This window comes from Motacilla alba, chromosome 1, assembly GCF_015832195.1.
Source record: "Motacilla alba alba isolate MOTALB_02 chromosome 1, Motacilla_alba_V1.0_pri, whole genome shotgun sequence".
NCBI lineage: Eukaryota > Metazoa > Chordata > Aves > Passeriformes > Motacillidae > Motacilla > Motacilla alba.
The window spans coordinates 82029917-82050746 of NC_052016.1; the positions used below are offsets into that span (position 1 = coordinate 82029917).

A 20830-nucleotide genomic window follows, 5' to 3' on the forward strand; every position below is an offset into this window, starting at 1 on the left:
AGACATTTCAGATAATTACTGGTTTTTAATGTTATTTTTATATATAAAGTTTGCCCAAGATTACTTTTTAAGAAAGATTTTGTATTTGAAACTAAGGTTCGTATTCACATATATCAGTGAATGCAAATTTCCTACTGTTGAAAATGCATTTCTTGAGACATTGACTCAAAGAGAACAGAGAAAGGCTGTAAGACCGTACTTTGAAACAACTGTCTATGTAAAGCACATGTAAAACAAGTATCATCCATATTCCAAGGCACTATGGCTGTAAAAATTCTTGATTTTCTTTTTTTTTTGTTCATTTTAGTCAGAGCAAAATATAATGAGACTTTGCTGTAAATTCAAGGAACACGGATAGCTGTGGATTCTCTTGTTTTCCTAGTGAAGGTGAATGTATATGAGGTTTTTTTCAGTTTAGTATAGGTGGAACTAATTTATTTATTTTTGTCTTTCTTTTTTTTTTCCCCTTGACCTGAAGGACTGTTACCCATCTGCTCAGGGGCTGCATTAGCCAGCAGGTCACCTCCACCCTGTTTCTCCTCTCCCCACAGGTTCTCATCCTGCAGGCAGGCTCTGCAAGTGCCTGGACAGCAAAGGTGTCAGATGTGTAAGGTACCTGAGACCTACGACACCCTGCACACCTGACCCAGGCCTGTCATGAGACAAAACATCTGCATATGACTCCTTCCCAAACATCTGGATCTGACTCTTCACTCTCACTCTCTGTTAAACCTTATTTTTCTTTTTGGTAAGACAAAGAGTAGCTGAAGAGTGTATGGGAAGCTGGAACTGAGGCAACCCAAACAATCAGTTGTTTTGTCATAGAAGCTTATATATATTATTATTATTATTATTATTATAGATTATTTTATATTTATAAGCATAATGCTCCCTGTGTCACATCACTGAGCATAAAAGAATATGATAAAAGTGAGACAAATAAAATAATGGAAGCATTTTGCGTCTCTGGTATATCTCCATTATATTAGCAAAGAGGGGCTGATGTGATAAGCTGCTGCAGAGGCTGGCACTGAAGGAGCAAACTTGCATAAGGATGCATGAAGCATAGAAAAGGTGTAGAGACAAAGGGGAGACATGGGGAGTCCAGTTAAGCTGGTGAAATATGCTTTAATGTGTTCTGAGGAAGAAGTACTGGGGGAAATAGAGTGAAGGAGGTTTGAAACTGAATTTGAGGACAAGAAGGAATATTGTAAGATGCTGTCCAGAGAGACACCGCCTCTAAGAAGAAACATTGAGATGAATGCCTCAAGTGATGTTCAAAGTGTAATCCCTTAAAGGACATTAAAAATCCCTCATATGGCCAGAGATAATTTTCTTGCAGGTAAATTCAGACATGTCATTTAAAGGGGGTCTAAATTATAACTTGGCTGCCTGCATTGTGACTTGTGAACCACAGCCTATAGGGCTACTCACTTTCAACTTTACCTTCAATTTCAAATCATAAGATGAACACTAGTTTTTACGTGGTAATAATGCTGATTCTTTCTCTTTTTACTGACCTAAGCAAGTGCATTCAGTGAATCTTTCATTATCACCACATACAACATGCATGCCAACAAACTCATTAAAATTAAATGTGTTTGTTCTATTTTATATTTTAAATGTATTTCTTAACTTGCTCTACAGGAGTTCTTAGTTGGAAAGATGGTCCATAAGACTTGCATTTCTCTCTTTAATGCATGATGATAACTTGAAAATGAGATTTATTTGCTGTCTCTGTTCTTACATTTGGGAATATAAAATAGGAAACAATAATCCTTGTTCAGCATACGCACTCCTTCCTTCACATGGTAGCATTTTGAATATGATTCTGCTTCAAGATTGGATATCTGCCTTAGAGGCCACATTGATCTCCTCTCTCCCTTTTTCTCTCTAAAAGTTGACTACCTAATGACTACCAAGTTTTCATAAATCACATACAGTATTAGTTTTTTACCACTGCCAGCTTACACAAATGCATGCTGTTCAGTCTGCTTAATACATCTTATCAGATGTGATTATAAGCAAAACTCTCTCTTATTTAATAAATATATGTATATTCCTAACTTTTTTTATTCAATGATTTTGAGTAGTAATGAGCTATGAATGTCCTATGTCATACAAAATGCTTAGTATCACATTTTACGAAGAAGAAAATGAGACTTCATGTGAATTTTTATCTGTTGACATCTAGATCAGAAAGCAGGACATAAAATTCCTTGATATTTTCAACATTTGTGGTCCAATATCATTAGACTTACATCCTGGGTCATTACTTTAACATCTTTCATGTTGTAATGCAACTTTCCACCGTGCTAACTGTTCACTATATCTTTGTGTAACTGGGCTTAACATGCCATAATAATTCATCAGCCCTGAAAGAAGGTACAAAGTTCAATGCATAATAAAAATATGATTGGGATACATTACAGAAAAAATGGAAATATGCTGCTGTTCACAATCATATTCTCTGAGGATTCTGATACAGTCTACATAAAAATACACTTCCTTATGGGAAAAAAAAGCACCACAATCAATAAAATACATGGTGACTTTCTTACACACTTGGTATCCCTTAAAAAGGAATGCTTTTACTGTTTTTTTCTACTATAAAATGACTAATTATATGTTTGGTGCATTCATTATGGGTACAGTGTAACACAGTGTGATAATTAATTATGCTTTTCGTAGCTTAGTCATTCTTTCTTGTTAAAATGTAGTGAAACTGAATTGAGAGATACATAACAAGTGTTGCTTACATGTGTTCTTTCCTTCTTCTTGTGTCTTTTTTTCCTTTTAGGTGAATAAGATATGTGGTCCTCCTGTAAGGAAGCCTAAACAGTCTCCAGGTTGCTCCTTTGATCAGAACAAACATAATCAAGTGTTGAAGATGTTCTCCAGAGACAGTGAACAAACACTCACCAACAGAAGAAAGTAAGACATTAGTTTTACAGCCAGAAAGAAAGAACAAAGTAAGCCATTAATTTTGCAACAGAGTAGATGATGCTCAATGCAATGGCATGCATTACTAGAGAATAAAGTCTCCAAAGAATGAAACATTTCAGCAACACAGTCTACTCTGTTACATTTTGGACAAGCTAATTTCATGACTAGATTTTGTTTTCAGAAGTAAAGGAGGTATGACCAGAGTCATTTGGTGTGATTTAAAGTATTTAGGAAAGTGGATAACATTGATAGAATGTGAGTGGTAGCTCTATGTGTAATTTTTAAAATTACATTTAACTTTACATATCAGCAGGCATTATTAAATTTGACAAAAAGTGACTGTAGCTTTTTACAGAAAACTATTTGTACAAGCTGATTAGACAGAAAAAATGAATGACTTTTCTTACATACCTTTCTGCTGTAAAAAAACCAGACAACTAAGCATTTGGGACTAAATCTTGAAGCCTTGTTCAAGCAAGACCTGCTGATTTTTTTCCTCTGGCTCTTTTGCTGGTATGTAGCAAATTGAGGTGACTGCAGAGGCTTGGAGATTTCATTTAAACCTGGCTCAGCCTTGTAGGGTGAGCTTTGTATAACTGTGTGAGTTAGGTGTTTGAGCTGCCATTACAGCCTGTGGAAAGGAGTCGTTTTAGCTGCCCACACTTCTGTAAGCATCCAGTGCCACTCAGAGATACCCTGGGGTACCACAGCTGATCTCCTGCCGAGAAGGACGCAGGTGTCCCATCAGTTGTATCACAGAGTTCAAGCCTGACAGAGTTGAAGCGTTTTTTGGAATGCATGTTCTCAGGCACATGTTGAGACGCTTGAGGATGGTCCTGTGCAGGGCAAAGAACTGGACTCAAAGATCCTTGTGAGTCCCTTCCAAATCAGCAGATTCTGTGATTCTGTGGTGGCTTCCAGCTTTCTGCAGATATTTTAGGCAGCTGAAGGAATCTCAAAGGCCAGTCTATATTTAGACAAGTTAATCAGGTTTTTTAATGACCATAATAGCACTCTAAGGCATTAGGAATGTTGCAGTTAAGATTAAAGGCTCCATTATGCAAATAAAGTACAAAGTTAAAATCAGAAATTTAATTTCTGTCATAGTGTTTGCTAAAACACAGAGAAGTTTTCTTCGTCCTCTTTTTCCTCTCATTTCACTTTGTAGTCCTGAAGGAAACAGAAGTGAGAGAATTGCAGGGAATAATTGCTCACTCCCGATGTGTGGAGAAGAAAAGGTGCCTCTGAGCTTCAAAGGCACACCATTCTTCTCAGTGTAAGGACCTTCAGTTACCAAATAGTGAAAAAAAAAGCCAAAACAATGCAAAATATAAATAGAGGGTTTTAAAAACATTGTGGTCACAGAAAGATATGCAAACCAGAAGTTTGCTTTAGCCAGCACAGATGTTTATCAGGGAATAGCCATTACATGGGTGCTTGTTTCTCAGTTACATGCAAGTTCTTGATGATTTCTGATTGCTGAACACTCTGCAAACACAATACCATATTCTAAAATCTCACTTAAACCAGGACTGTTCCATGTTTCAAAGCAGAACCCTGTATTGACCTCAGGGAGATCGCCTAAAAGACCTTCAGGGGCATGAAAGGCAGTGGGCAACACAAAGCAACATTGTTTTCCCTTCCCTTCCCTTCCCTTCTCACCTGTCTGAGATTCTAGAGACACTTCTTCATGGCATGCAAACTGCACCAAAAAGGGGAAGGCAAAGAAAGTTTGAAATTCACTGATGCAGATTCCAGTTTAACAACTTCCTATCTGCTATCATCTGCAGTTGCTACCTCCTGGATCACCTCCTTCCTTTTTAGGCACAGTCACTTTACATTTCACTTTATATTCCCATAGCAACTGTAAGAACCTCACGTGGAAGTGTGACTTCAGCAAGTGCTTGCAGCCTGCTCTTAAAGAAGTGCTCTCCTCTAACTCCACCTATTCACCTCCTGTGGTACTTCTGTTTTCCAAATGCCTGTCCAGATGAAAGTTTGTATTTTAAAGTACACGTTGGGCTGCTGCTACCTGAACTTCTCCTGAATTATTTTTACCATTGGACCTAAGCTGATAGTATTTGGTACAAGAAGAAAAAGAAATTTCTCTTTTCTTTCGATGCCAAAAGATTGTTAGATGAATTTTTAAAAATCTAAGCAAACCCTTCAATAGCAACATACAAACTTGGAAGTATGAAATGCTTTTTTTCTCCAGAACTGTAAACAGCTTGTAGTACAGAGGATGAAATAAACAGATAAAAAGTGTCTTCAGCTTCCACTGACTGTAATTGCACATTTGTGGTCAGCTGCCTATAATTAGATGCTATCTGGTCTAGAGGATGATCATGTGAAAATTGACATTCATACCATTTGCCCTTCTAACTACTTTGGTCAGAAATTAACAGGGGCTGAAATCAGTTATTACTTCTCTATTAAATTTATCTTTGCCTCAGGACATATTTACTAATAAACCAAATGACCTTTCGGTTAGAATGCAGTTTGTGACAAGATATTATGACAGCTATATTTATTTATTTTTATTTCTTCAGAAGAAGAAATTCTAACTGTTCACTTTGAGAGGACTCTTTAAACACTATTTTTCAGCCAGAATGAAAACATAAAGCATGGACAGAATCAAATTCAATCCACTCAATGGCATTTGGAGGGAAATTGCAAAGCCACTGTGCACATTGGATTAAATTTTGGGTGTAGAGAAATAAAAGATATGATTATTCATGGCTAGGAGAGTGTGGATGAATCATATTTAAAGCCTAATGCACATAGGCAATTATATGTTGCATAGTCAAAATTGACCCTACATGGGATTTTTCAAAATTGCAGTTTTAGAATTAGTAGGGCACTCACATCACATTTAATAGACATAGTAAATCAAAACCACTGTAGTTTGTGTTAAATATTTGCCTTATTACCCTAAAGAATGTATGGCTTTTTAAATGATGGACTGTATAAATCACTGATGTTTTATCTGTTTTAATTTGAAGTAAACAATACTGAAAAATTAAATTCCCTATAGTATATCGTCCTATGGTAACTAAATATAGGGAAATGTATATACTAGTTCTGGCATTTTTTCACAACTCCAGACATTATAAAAGCAGTTAACATAAAGTGGAGCTTGCTGGGTTACAGAGCAATAAGTACAGCATTTGGTGGGGCTTTTCTGTGTGCCTGCAGGTCATAGATAACTCAGTAATGTGTCATGTTCCATTTCAGAATGAATAAGTGTTTTAATTTTTCCCAGTAGGAAAGGGTCTCCCAGGAAGAGATTTTCAATTCATAAACAAGCAATTTATATTAAATACCACAATTCTGTTAAGAACATAGCAACTAAAAAGTAATTCATTTGTTTTGAATTAAGTACAAAACCTTTTCATTACCTCTGGGCATCTTTAAAATTATTTAAAATAACAATGCATAATTTATAAGCTGCCAGCACAGCACATGGTAGAACTGATACAATCCTTCAGATGGTTATTTAAATCTTTACTAAATACTGAACACCTACATCTTAATCCCATTTTACCTGAATCTTGAGTTGCTGCATAACTTTAAAATTTTGTAATATTTGTAAAGATAGGTAGGGGACTTCTTGTCAGCAATTTTGGAAAACAGGAGACTTATTCATCTACACCTATTTTTTTATTTGCTATGCTTTTTTTTTGGAGCATTTTTTCATCTATTTGTCCAACTATAGCATTGCAAACTATATCACTACAATGCAAGAAAATTTCAGGTTGAAAGAAATAGTTTCTGTTCCAGAGCATATGTAAAGTAGGGGTTTTTTTTAAAATTTGACCAATGGGAGTATCAACTCTGTAAACTAATGAAGCGTATCTAAAAGAATCAAACTTATCTATTGACAGATCGATTTAAAATATCACCAGAACCAGTGGAGAGTAATGGAATAACCACATTCCTTATGTTTTAGAAATGCACAACAGCAAGGCAGCTCAATGTTGTTGTTGACAGTGACAATTATTTCTGGTGTTCCTGTGTGCAGGGAGTTTATCAGCCACCTGCGGCTCTACAGAGCCTTTTACAGCAACCTGGCGGATCAGCTGTGCGGGAATGAGCTGGCAGCTGCCGATGGCCTCCCATGCTGGAACGGAGAAGATGTTGTGAGAAGGTAACTTTCTGGCTCACTTTTTGTCTTTTTTCTGTTGTAAGTCAAGTTTTGCTAAAACAGCTTCTATTCCAGTCAGGTATGATGTTTCCCTGTGTCTGTGTCAAGATTAGTTTGAAAATTAAATAAGCGTGGGTTCCCTTCTCTCAGGCTTCACCTGTACACAGTGAATAAAATCTCCCTGCATCTCTGTTTAGGAAAAAGAAAAAAAGAATTCCAATGTTCTTCAGACATTTTTCCTTCAAATTTGCAGCACCTAAACACTGGAGAAGAACCTGGATTGGCATTTATATTTGGCAAAATGCAGTTGGACCAGAAGAATATGGATTTTTGTTTGCTCTTGGTCTTTACAAAATGCTCCTTTTAATGCAGTGTGTGGTAAGACACTCAAGCTTAAAACCTTCTCTGGCTGCAAAGTATGAGGGAATCTCTTAATATATATCGTTTCCCATGAGAGAACTAAAAGTTAAATGTGAAGATAAAACATTTTAAAAGAGGAACATGTATTTTTTATAAATGCCGCAGCTTGGGATACATCATTCAGCAGCAGTGGCAAAGAAGAGATAATAAACCGCTACAGTCCTGGATGTGCGTCTCTGGAATCAGTATATTACACAGCTTATAAAACACTAGCATTTTTGGATGGCAGAAAGATTTTTGGAGAGCTGATCTCTGTGTTTTTGCTTTATTGCTTTGATCACCAAAACAAGTATTTCTCTGAGCAGGAGATCCTTCCCTTCCTGATGACAGAGACCAAAATACTGAAAAGTTTATTGCAGTTATTTGTAATAAAAATATTTATGTTAATGTGTGGATTAATAGGTATTATCAAAGGTCATGTCAAAGAAGGCTGTGAAGAGAGTTAGTAAAGTGTGAGATAGCAAACAGAGAGAGCAGTGGGCAATATACACCTTTAGGTTTCTCTAAAATTTTAGATAGGAGCTGTCATTTATTATCGATGCATGAGGAAACTGAGTGGACATCCTTTTATCAAACGGCTACAGGCCCACTTCTCTTTATCTTCTGGGGCAGTCCCGTGCTTTGGCAGCAGCAAAGTCCAGTGAGTGGTTGACTCCCTTGACAGTCTCAGTGGCAACCTTTGTCCAGGGATTTTTCCACAACAATCTTGTGAAGAGGCCATGTTCCTTCTTTAGGTAACTGTATTTGAGATTTAATCTCAACTGTACCTCCTTGCTTTTGTTTTCTGGTTCACCTAAAGCATTCCTACCAAATACTTCAGTAACAATATGAAGGAAGGGTCTTGTAGTTACAAGATTTCCTAAGAACAAAGTTCTTCTATCATTACTTGTGGCTGCTTATATACTTACTATTAATATATTAGATATTTTCAAACCTTTCTTATTAAATCATATGATACTATTATACTGTATCTATTATTATGTTATATGATTATACTGTTACTTTGTTTATACTATTATACTGTTTGATTTTGATTGGTTAGACACTAAGGTCCTGATAAAGAAATCAAGAATTCTCTAAATTTTCTAAATTCATAGTGTTTTTAAAAAATAATTCAATAATTATGCTAATATATATGCTATAGATATGCTTATATATATGCTTCATATATATATATATATATATATATATATATATATATATATATGCATACAATATATTTAATGTTGGATCCACCCAAAGGTATAATGGGTGACAAAAGCACTGTATCTTAAAAGCAAGGAATAACACTTTGTTATTAGTTTAACTTTAAAATTTCCTTAACTAAGATATTTTGTCTTTGTATATATAGTAATGCATATATATTTATAGTTTTGGTCAGTACATGTCAGTGTCAGTTTCTTGAAAGACGTGAGATGTAGATAGTAGAAGTACAGAATGATTATTAAAACCAGAAGAGCAGGAAACCCTGAATTGCTCTGGATTATCAAATGGAGCTGGGACCTGCAGATTAGTTCCTACATCTCAAGACCTCTGACTGTACACCAAATACATTGTGATACACAATCTCCCGTTTCACTATCCTCATGAAGGTACTCAGATTTGTCCTCTTCCACCCTTTTGTTTTGGCTTCTTATTCAATCAAAATGCCCTTTGTTCAATTGTATTTGTTCATGTTTGTTCTTTTGTAACTGAAGGGGGAAAAGCTGTCCTGCTCTTTGAACAAGATAAGGTTTTTTTACTGTTACTAATGTTATTACAGAAGTGATGACCTAAGAAAAAGTGTCTAGTATCTGCTTTTGTAATGGCTGGGGTGCATAGCAAGCATTTAAAATATATTCTGCTTAAACATTAGCAAGATTTTTCTAGTGACAAGGACAAAAATAAGTGGTTTTGTTGTCCAGCTTTTACATAAAGAAGGATTTTTAAGAATAGGCAACGCAGTCACTGAGAAATGATGTAGCAAAAGCTGATTTTTCTTAGCGATGTGGAGATAAATTGGATAATTTCCTAAAATCTCCTCTATCCCTATGATTCTGAAACCAGGATTATCTAAATCCTGTGTTGCTCAGCTTCTATTGTCATGATGCCAGGATGCTGTGACATTTTGGAAGCAATAATGACTGAGCAGGCATCATAGCTTTTCTCTCTAAATACTGAAGAACCTGTACACTCGCTCTCTTTACTCTTTTTTTTCCTCTCCTCATCCTGCCTTCCCACTAATATAATAATAAATAACAATACTGATGAACTCATCAGTGCATCTCACCAGTGTTTCTGGCACTGATGGGGAAAAGTCTACATTGTTCAAATTATTTAAAGACAAATAGATTTTATCTGTTTTGAGATTCTTCATTCTTTTCCGTCTGTTTTTGCCTTCTGTTTCAAAAACATGTGCCACAGATAGCTGCTGATGACTGAAATTTGGGCTTGACATGAGAAAACAATATAATGAACTATGTATTGCTGGTGTACCAGGACCTGAGGAGATTGCTTAGACTGCTTGCTGTATCTGTGTTTCAAGCTGCAAGTAGCAAAAAGTCCTGAAGACAGATGAATAGGGAAAAGAAAATATTTGCAGTTTTTCATTTTCCTTTTTTGAGCATCTTTCTGAAGGAAGCATTTCAAAGGTTTTAACACTGACAATATTGGGTATCAGTTAAATCTTCTAACCTTTGCCTTCTCTAATGCTATCCAAGAGATTATCAAGCCTGGATGGGAAAAGGTCAGAAAATGAATAACAGTATTATTGCAATGAAAGCTTACTTAACAGTTTATATTTCATACACTTCAGCTGTTCCATTTTTGCTTTAAGCCTTCTTTTTTTTTTTTTCCTTTTTTTTTTTTCTTTTTTTTTTTTTTTTTTTTCCCAAATCACAATGCCATGAAATATGGCCCTTGATTCTGCTTTTCTAGAAATTGTTCTGGATCACACAGTACTTGTTCACACAGTACAGGCTCATGCTTTCATGAAAACCTCAGACCAGTATTCCCACATTCCTGCACTCATGCCTAGCAGGATCAGTAGTGGCCAGGACTTGTGGGAGCGAGATCACTCTCATGAGATCTGTGTCCCGGCGGCGTGAAATGAGGCACAAGACATCTCAGAGGAGTCTTCAGCCCCTCCCCTGTCTTACCCAATTGTATGATTGCAGTGGTCTAGCATGAAATTGAAATTCAAACTTTACTTTCAAGGCCACAGCTGAAAGTTGTGATGAAGTACCTGGAATTTAGTGTTATAGGATTAATTAAGTTCAATGGAAAAAGAGGAATTGGAATTAATAAGTTATGCACTACCAAAGCATATGAGTTTGGAATTTCGATGGCATCTTAGCATTAAAGCTATAATAATGGGAACTATGTAAATAGACTGAGATTGTTCCATTTCACAAACATAAAGAGATTTAACTGACATTTATACAGCTTTGGTTATCCAGAAAGCCTGGCTAGAATGTGAAGAGAGATAAATTAAAAATACACAGAGGAGAGCATAATATATACTGTACATCTCAGGACCAGTGTTTTAACTGAAATAAAAATAGATGTGAGTGAAAAAATAGTAATATTTTGTGTGTTGAAGGATTCAGGGGTAATGGAAATTATTAAAAACAGCTAATCAAGTTTTGAAGGAAGAGTTTCATATAAAGCGCATATCTGAAGTATCGAAATTAAGAGAAATTAAACAGCATGATTGATTTTAATTGCTGAGCAAATCATTAAAAAGTGATTATAATAAGCATCTCTCATCAAATAAATGCTTAGCTTTAGCATAGCTCTTAGGCAGGGGAAATTTTCTCTTTTGGTTCTTAAATATTCTGAAACTACTACAATCCTGTTCCTGTTCTTATCCAACAAAAGAGGATAAATGGTTATATAAGGGAAATTAATAAATTGATTTCAATTTCCTTCTATTTGAAACAATCATCACTTTTTAAAACATGGAAAAATGTAAACTGCCTTCTAAGGCATCACTTTACACCTGTGCAAAACATGTGCCTGAGCAACTTAAAATGTAGGAACAGCCCATTATGGCTCTTACTGCTTTGCCCAACAGGCTGCTGCCAACAAGGACCGGTGATAGATCATAGAGAAAAAACAACTGTAAACTTGTACTTCCTCAAAATATGCAAATTTGCAAATGCCTGGCCCGGAACTGTGGACATTCAAACTTCCCATGAACTCAAAAATCTTCACACCATTAGCTTTCCACAAGAGAACCAGAAGTTTTCAGATGCCAAAGCGCTGAGTCAGTTTAAGAGGGGCTGATGATACATATTTCTGTGTCAACATAGAAAAGACATGAACTGGCATAAGATCCCTTCATTTATAATAATTTTGGGGTTTGTTCCCCATTTTGCTGTGAGTTATAACAATAAAAGTAATTCCTGTTTTACTATTGGTAATATCTGTTCTCAGTATATACTTAGATAAATCTCATTTCGCTTCAGGATGGAATGAATTTAATTACATAAAATCAGCAAAGTATGTATTGCATTTGATAACCTCAAAATAAATGTTCTACTTTTCCTTCTGTTTGCTTGAGCAAATATATAATTTTCTGTAGTGTTTGCCCTAGAATCATTGCACTTGTTTGTCGTGCACAGCAGAGCCTCTAATAGAAGGGTTCTGACAGTGGGTGAATTAATTTCTATTAGGTTGATAATAATTTACAAATTGTATTGACTTTTAAAATTAAAAACATGATTAGAACCATGCTAATAAAATGTAGTATTTATGAAGTCACAGAAGACTATTCAAAGGTTGGCATGAGAAAGAACAGTAACAAAAAATATTCCAAATTTGAATTATTGCATCATCATACCTTCATTTTGGAAGTTTTGGCTTTTCATTTTATGCAATCATAGAAAAATAATAAGCACAATTTAGTATTAGTGATCTGATGACTCTTAAAGGTTTTCCAGGTGAATTCAGGACTACTTTACTGTATTTTGTAACATGAAAGAATGGAACAATAAAAATAAAAATCTGTTGTCTCTTTTTTTGTATAAGGGTTCATATTAAAACCAAGGAAAACTCATGCAGGGGATTTTGATGCATAGTTCAAAAATAAACCTTGCATAGAATAAATAACTATGAGTCATAGTAGATTATACTAGACAGAAAGTTTGTGCCTCCTTTAAGTTCTTTTATTTATTATTTTCAGTATTACTGAATTCAACTTAGATATACAGGTTCTCTTTCAAATAGTAAGTTTAGCAATATTTTACAGTTTCACACACTGATACTCTGAAACATTTTATATTTCTATACCCAAGTTATTTATCATCTCTAGGCATGGCAATTTGATACAGCACCCTCAATGACTTATTTGAACAATATTTTGGATTGTGAAATAATTGTCTGTGGGGTCTTCTTTCAATGTAATGCCCACAGCAGTTTTCTATAAACTCTGCAACTTTACCAGTCCAGAGAGGAGACTTCAGTGTAATAATGTTCAGCACTGCAGCATTTACAGATGTTCCTTTCAACCTTCATATTATTATGTAACCTCTGCTGAAGACTTTTTCTCTTGGCAGCTGTAGGTCAGATTTTCATTGAGCATCCTGCACTGACTATGAAAGTATGCTTTTGAAACTTAGATTGTGCTGAAGGTTTTGCTTTTTTCATTTTTACAGATGACATAGATGACATAGACAAGCAGGGTGCCTTTAAAGGTCTGGAAGTTGGTTGGGAGACTTATGTGAAAACCAGAAATTTTTCCTGTGAGTCTAATTGTGAAACTTTGCAGAAAGTTTTTCTTTATATAAGAAAAATTTGAGTTATGTAGTCCTATTTTGATGAATATTTTATAGATTTTTTTATGTGTACGGATTGATATTTTTACTGACATTTATATAATACCGATGATAAAAAGGTGATGTTCATATAGTTTTATTAATGCATTCAAAAATAATTTCATTCATTATTTTTTCTAGAAGCAAATAGTATTCTTTCCAGTTTTATCAAGTATTTTTTGCTGCTTTTGCAGTCAAAAGAATCATTAGATCCTCTCTAATGAAGTAAAACTAATCTGCCATTTAGAACTGTTAGTCTATGAGCATGTTCTTCAAAATATCATTTTGTCCTTCTTAATAAAAGTTATGGTTTCTTATCTTCTTTAGCAGCTCAGCTTCTGCTTGTATTCCTTGAGAATTATATGATTGGAAGCACAGATTGTCTTATACTCATTAAAATTACTATTTTTTTCTGTTTACATTGTAACACTGCATTTCTAGGGTCAAAGTTTTTTAGCACTACTCCACAAATGGGCTCTCAGGAAAATTAAGCTGCATTAATGAATACTGTGAATTTAGAAATCAGTGATGTTAGCTCAGTTTTTTTCCTCAGTTCATTGAATAACCCAAACTGAAGCTACTTTAATGCAGAAGAAATTTTAATTTTTAAAGTGTAGTACTCCACACAGAAATTTAATGAGGCAACCCAGTTAATGCCTACCTGCTATGAGTGCTCCTGTGACAATTCTCTCTGAAAAAAGACTGAAGCAAAACCCAGTGAAAAGGACATAGTTACGCCCATGTATGCCGTGCTACAGCCTTAGTAAATGATCCAGTCAAGCACTAATGTGAATAGTCACATCCAAATCTGAAAGGTTTTCATGTTCCAGTAGCACCTAAGATATCAGAAGTTATTATAACAGATCAAAGCAGCTGAATGAAATTGTTACTTTCATGCAACAGAAGACTCTGCAGATTCTTCCTAAGAACGTGCTTTATATATATGAGACAAAGAAAGGAAATAAGAAGCATAAAAGCCCGTCCAATCTCACAATGAGTTGTCCTTCTTTCAGAATAAACAAGATATCTCTGCTACCAGCAAGACCTTCCTTCAAACTGTTGGGAATCTTTATATATATTTGAGAAAATCCCTTGGATGGAGGGGTTACATTCTAGTGTACTGCTGTGTAATAAGATGTAGCTTCTCTTCCTTTGAAGAGTGAATCTCTGTCATGTTAAACACATTTATGTTAATAAGAGCTTGTCATGTTGAAACTCCTGTTACTCTTGATCTTCTATACTCCAGGTATTTGTGTGAAGAAATGCATGTCTGAATGGGCCTCTTGGCCTCTTTTTCAGTGAAGGGATAAATGGAGCCTTGTAGGATGCAATTAGTTTAGTTTTCCAAATAGCTGGATAGAACTTCCTAGGACTTTTTCTCCCCTTTGTAAAGGGCATCAGTCTAAAAGTACTGGTAGAATTTATGTTATAAAAGGTTAAAATATCTAGTAACTCAAGCTAATACAAAGTATCTATGCTGAGACAAAGAATCAAAATAACCTAAAGACTGAATATTACAGGTACTAGACTAATCCAGAGCAGCTATTAAGTGTGAGATATTTCACTTGAAAACTAGCTACCCATATTTATCCATATGCTGCATGTAATATCATATAACTGTTGATTTATATTTGCTAGTACTGATCTTCTGGTCAAAGTTTTGCGTTAAGCTCACTGAGCTAAGCTGTATAAAATAATTACACAAGACAAAGCATCAGTTTAATTCTTTCTCAGTGCTGTAGGTCAAGGATGGAACATATTCTTGCATGAGGCACCAAACGTTGTGTTTTACATCGAAGTTTCAGTTTAAATGTAAGATGAAGTTGGGAACAGATTTGGAGAGAATTAGAGTGTTTATGAAAAGAAGATTAATTTTCCCTGTTTCCTTAGCCTATTTTCACTGTGGGTGATGTTATGCTATCTAGAACTCCAGGTTTTAAGTCTTCAGCCACAGAATCACAAAATCATGGAATGGGTCAGGCTGGATGGAACAAGGGTACATCTGATCCAGCTTCCCTGCTCAAGCAGGGTCCTCCCAGAGCACATGGCACAGGGTTGTGTCCAGGCACAGTACCTTGAATATCTCTAGTGAGGGAGACTCTTAAATCTCTCTGGGCAAAGTTCTGTTCTTATAAATAGTTATAATAAACTGTTATTAACAGTTCTTAAAGTGGTTCTTATAAAGTGCTATAAAAACCTGTACATTCATGTTGTTTTTGCAAATATGACAATGACAATATTTGAGAGATGCTTAGTTCCTGTATAAAATAGGTTACCAGCAATCATTATTTTAATATGCCTCACTCTCATACCCTAATGTCTTTAAAACATCTGAATCACACATTAGTACAACTGTTACAGATGAAGTAACAAGCCTAGCCTATGTTACATCTCATAAAAATGCATTTTTTCATTGTTTACTTAAGTATTTCTGGAATCTACAAAGATAGTAGAGCAGACAGCTAATATTCAATACAAACACTAAAACGACTTGTCTTTTCTACTTAAGGAAGAAAAGCACATAGGCAGAGCCTCCTGAAATCCTTGAACAGAAAATGTTTAAAATAAATAAAAAATAATTAAAAAATCCTAACAATGTTTTTGATATAAGGATATTTCATCTTGCAGTGAAAAGTATTACTCATTGTCAGTTATCACATTGCAATTTCTGAATGGTTGAAGAACAACACTGAATGGTGCTGGGGGGCTAGACAGCAGCTAGCTATTGGAGAGAGGTGGCATAAGCCATTGTAGGGGTTTTTTGAACAAGAATGTCTAGATAAATATTACTAGCCCTGGACAACATATACTTCTAGTACAGGAAGGTTTTTACTATGATCAAACCCAACAAAATCTCAGATTAGAAAGACTGCCCTTCAGCCTTTTGACAGCACAGATTGTATTCGCAGAGATTCACAGTAATCATTAAATTTCAAATAAATATTTTAATATAGAGAGAATTAGTTTTTCAGAAGAATTTTTTACCAGTCAGTTCAAGAGCTGATAACTAGGCTCTGCTCCCTCTCTGTAATTTTAATTGCTTAGTAAAGGGATATATTTATAGTGAAAAAGAGTTGAATCAAGCAGCCAGAAGTTGTTTATTTGCCTTGACACCTGTGAAGAATTTAAAATGAGAATTATTTCAGCTTAAGTGTCAGTCAGTATTGTTAATTCTTTTGTATTCATATGTTGACAATGCCATATTTGAGTGTACAAGGAAGTGTACAACAATTTGAGTGTACAGCTTCATTTTTTGGGGTGAGATTCAACTGAAATCTATAGCTATGCAAGCACAGGCATCTGATTTGGACTTGTGAGTCTGTGCAGTCAGTGGAGTGAGACACATCCTACTTAGTGCTAGTAGACTGGCTGTTTCTAACCCCTGCAACCACTTGGGAGTGTGCAGCACAAAGTGGTTGAGTAGCTTAGATCATCTGAATCTTGTCCTCAAGAACATATAAGTCTGATAATAAAACATTTACACCCTGAGGGAAGGTTGTTATGGTTTAACCCCAGCCAGCAGCCGAGTTTCACGCAGCCGCTTGCTCATCGCCCCAACAGCAGGGTTGGGGACAGAATCAGAAGGGTAAAAGCTAGAAAACTCAGGGGCAGAGATAAAAATGGTTTAGTAGAGAAAGCAAAGTCACACACACAAGCAAAGCAAAACAAGGAATTAATTCACTGCTTTCCATGGGCAGGCAGGTGTTAAGCCATCTCCAGGAGAGCAGGGCCCCATCACATCTAACAGTGACTTGGGAAGACAAAACTTGATCACTCCAAACACTCCCCCTTCCCCTTTCTTTCCCCCCTCTCTATATACTGAGCATGATGTCCTATGGTCAGGAATATCCCTTTGATTAGCTTGGGTATCCTGTCCTGGCCATGTCTCATCCCAACTTCCCATGCACCTCCAACTTCCTTGCCATTGTGGCAGTACGAAAAGCAGAAAAGGCCTTGACTCTGTGTGAGCCCTGCTCAGCAATAACAAACACGTCTCTATAGTATCAACTCTGTGTAGCACAAATCCAAAACATGGCCCCATACCAGCCACTGTGAAGAAAAATAGCTCTACTCCACTTAAAACCACCACAATGCAGGGCATATTTCCCAGCTACCAAAAGGAAAGTGCAGAAATGGGTCACTTCTACCCTGTGCGTAAGGGAGCTGTAGTTACAAGTGCACCACTGTGCACCACCCTTAGATGTTATCAGAAGGTAAAAAACCCCAAGTTTCCTGGACTCCAGCTAGAGCTTACTGATTTGCTGTTCCCTGCTACCTTTCAGGTTCCTCTAGGCTCTGAATTCCTCTGTAGAGAGCACCTGTGTGGCAGATGCTTCAGCAGTGCCATTGGAACGGTTCACAGTGGTAGGTGCAGCACACACGATGGGTCAAGCAGATGCTCACGACAAGAACTCTTGTCTCAGCTGTGTACACACGAATTGTACTGGAATACATGAAGAGAAACCATATGTAAAAAGATCATACAGTTGTTCAGATAAGCAGTTTTCTCTACTAGTTGTGTCAATCCCCAAACGTTTTAACTGTTTGGGATTTACACTGCCTTTTCCCCCACTTTTTTCAAAAATATTTAATAGACCTTAAATAAAATAGATCATCATTTCATAGAAAGAGAGCAAAATCTTTCTCTAGGTACAGAACAACTTATGTCCTAGAAAAACATCTCCTGATAAGTAGGCAGTGTATTAAGTTATTTTTTTCTCATTTATATGTGTGTTTGAAATAATTCTGAGCTTATGCATTTAAATTTATGTGGATGTGAGAGTAATGCTCCGTCACCTTCACCTGTCTTCTGGCAAAAAAGAGATACAGATACATACTGTAATTATGTTCTAGATACATACTGTAATTATGTTCTAGGGAATTTTGTCAGAAAAAATATATTCTGTATTTTAAAGAAACCAGAGGCATAGTCTTTGTGGTTTTTTGTTTGTTTTTTTTTTTTTTTTTTTAAATCTTATTTGTGTCTTACATTATCTTGCTACTGCTTCAAATGACTTTAAAAAAAAATTCACTTTAAAAAATTGCAGAACTGTAGCCATGATGCTTGTGCAAAACCACTTATGAGAAGTCAGTATTAGTTTCCAGCACATCTAATGGTAACTTTAGTTTACATTTCATTACATTATTACAATAAAAAAGAAACAAAAAATTTGAGGGGGCTATGTTAATACTTTTTGAACTGCGCCAAGTCTGATTAAAACACAATCAATTACCCGTGTTCAAAACTGCCTCCCCCCACCCCTCCCCATGTCACAGCATGGCAAAGTGAAACAGCAACAGGAGAAAACTCCCGGTTTTTTGGTGCTCCTGCGGAGAGTTGTTCTGTCTGTTGCTGAATCTTATGTTGCCACCCAGTGGAGAAGAGTGTAACTTCTCCTGATCACAATCCCAAAAGTGAGAAGCTTTATCATAGAATCATAGATTGTCCTGAGTTGGAAGGGACCCATAAGGATCATCGAGTCCAACTCCTGGTCCTGTGCAGGACACTCCAAGAATCACACCATGTGCCCGAGAGTGTTGTCCAAAACTTGAGCTCTGGTGCTGTGACCACTTCTTACCCCCTGCACAGTAGCCCTTTATTCTGCAAGCAAATGCAGAATGGGGGTCTTTTTGGGGAAACATTTGATTGCTTTTGTGGTTTTCACTTGCTCTGGTGTTTGCCCCTTCTCTGTACATATTTGCTGAGTTTGGCCGGTGTGCTAATGCCATATGACATGAAACAAAGATGCAGTTCCATTTATATTAATGTAAAAACTGATCAACAAGGTGCTGGATCAAAGCTGTGATTTGCAACGGTGCCGTATATTTTAGGAAAAAAATTATCTTATTTTCAACTTCCTTTATGTTATGCCACGTGCTGTTAAAATCTCTTTTAACACAAACATCTTTTAGCCTTAGCTATGTTTAAACAAGCAGCTCACAACTTTGAGGAAAGAAAAACAAACCACCCAAACTCCAAACCTGTTTTTCACTTCATATTACTGAATTTTCTGACTCATTCTGTACTTACTTCATCTAAGTGTTTGCAATTGCTGTACAAAGCTAATATAGACAAGTTTTGGCAGCTCCTGGTATTTAAGTAGTGTATCATAAGGAAATACTCTGAGTATTTAGCAAAATGAGGACAGAAGAGAAGGCTGAATTAGAGTATAAAAAAAAAAAAAAAGGAAGGACACTGATGGACTCTGAGGAAGAGAGATGTATGGGTGGAAGACAGTGACTAGTAGCTTCTATGTCAGAAGCAATCCCTGAACAGCCATCACTTTGCCCTGGTGTCCAGCAGTGTCCAGAGGAGACCAATTACAAATGGAGAAGGATATCTGGTAAATCCTTTGTCTTTGGAAGTCTGTAGTAGGCCATTACTGTGACAAAAGCCAAGTTATCAAGCAGACAATCTCAAAGAGTGCTTCTTTTCTTTAGAAAGATGAAAAGTAGCAGAAACTCAGTGTCTTCAATTGACCCTCATATTTTCAGCTGAAAAGAACCCTCCTTATCTAGTCTGCTACCTGGTATCTCAAATTTTCAGTTTCTTCCCCCAAAGACTTTTTCAAGTGTCGGAAGGAGAGGAGGGCAGGGCTGATTTTGCCCACAAATGCTCGTGGAGGGTGTTAAAACTTCTTGTGATATATTCTGTTTCTTTAAAGCACTCTTAACATTAGCATTCTCCTTTTATCAGGCTTTTACTCATGAAACCAGGTTGTAGCAGATAAGGCAGAAACTTGGGAGGATATAAAACCTACGTCTCTGTATTTCTCATTGTCTGCAGCGTGAATAAAGAAAACCAAAAAGCATGCTATTATTTATAATTTTTAAGGTAAAAATATGCATAAACTACTGCAGTTCACGATTTCAATGGGAAGAAGAAAGACAATATTTTTTCATCTTCTGTGTAGAATTTCTTTTGTTAGTCTGGTCTCAGAAGCATGGAAAAGATTGCATTAGGAAAGGACCTCTGGAATTGCTGGTAAAAGTTCTGTAACAAGTCAAGGCCATAGATTAGTATATTCAGGACACTGACAAGCTAAGTAGCATTTTCAATGGCTGTTATTTAACTAATTCCAATGCCCATTCCGATGTTCAGCTGCTTTTTCTTTCCATATGTCTAGACAGCATTTCTCATAAGCAACTTGTGCATGTTAGCTCTTGTTCCATTACTGTGCTTCTTTGTGGAAAAATTATACCTTCCTTCTCTGTACCTATAATTTAGGTATTTTTATAAATTGTGTGGGGAGATCCCTTCTCAACCTGGTCTTTCCCAAGCTGAATGAACCCAATTCATTCATCCTCTCTTTTTATGTCAAGTTCTCCAGCTCTCTTAATATCTTGGTGTCATCTTAATGGATTCACTTTTCTTTTCAGGTCCATAAAGGCCCATATATAGTGGTGACATTTGCAATTACAGTTTTGGTTTGTGTTATGTCCTTTTTTTCTTCCCTTCAATGTTCTGTCTTGAGTGTAGGTTGGGCAAGGTAGCAAAAACACACTCTGAAATTCTCCGCTCACC

The 20830-nt window shown here is 36.1% G+C and overlaps 1 protein-coding gene across 21 annotated transcripts in view; it reads left to right on the forward strand.

Annotated features, from left to right (window-relative positions):
- The window catches only part of GPC5 (glypican 5), a 603769-nt gene that overhangs the window by 123592 nt on the left and 459347 nt on the right, over positions 1 to 20830 (forward strand). For 20 of the 21 annotated variants that reach the window (XR_005258720.1, XR_005258721.1, XR_005258709.1 and 17 more), the window contains 2 exons: positions 2801 to 2934; positions 6968 to 7093. Coding sequence is in view for 17 of the 21 variants with exons in the window: in XM_038151931.1 (XP_038007859.1) it covers positions 2801 to 2934; positions 6968 to 7093 (260 nt within the window). In the remaining 4 variants the exon portion in view is untranslated. Of the gene's footprint in view, positions 1 to 2800; positions 2935 to 6967; positions 7094 to 7287; positions 8385 to 20830 lie in introns of those variants that run through there. The other variant, XM_038151888.1, reaches the window with a different exon arrangement.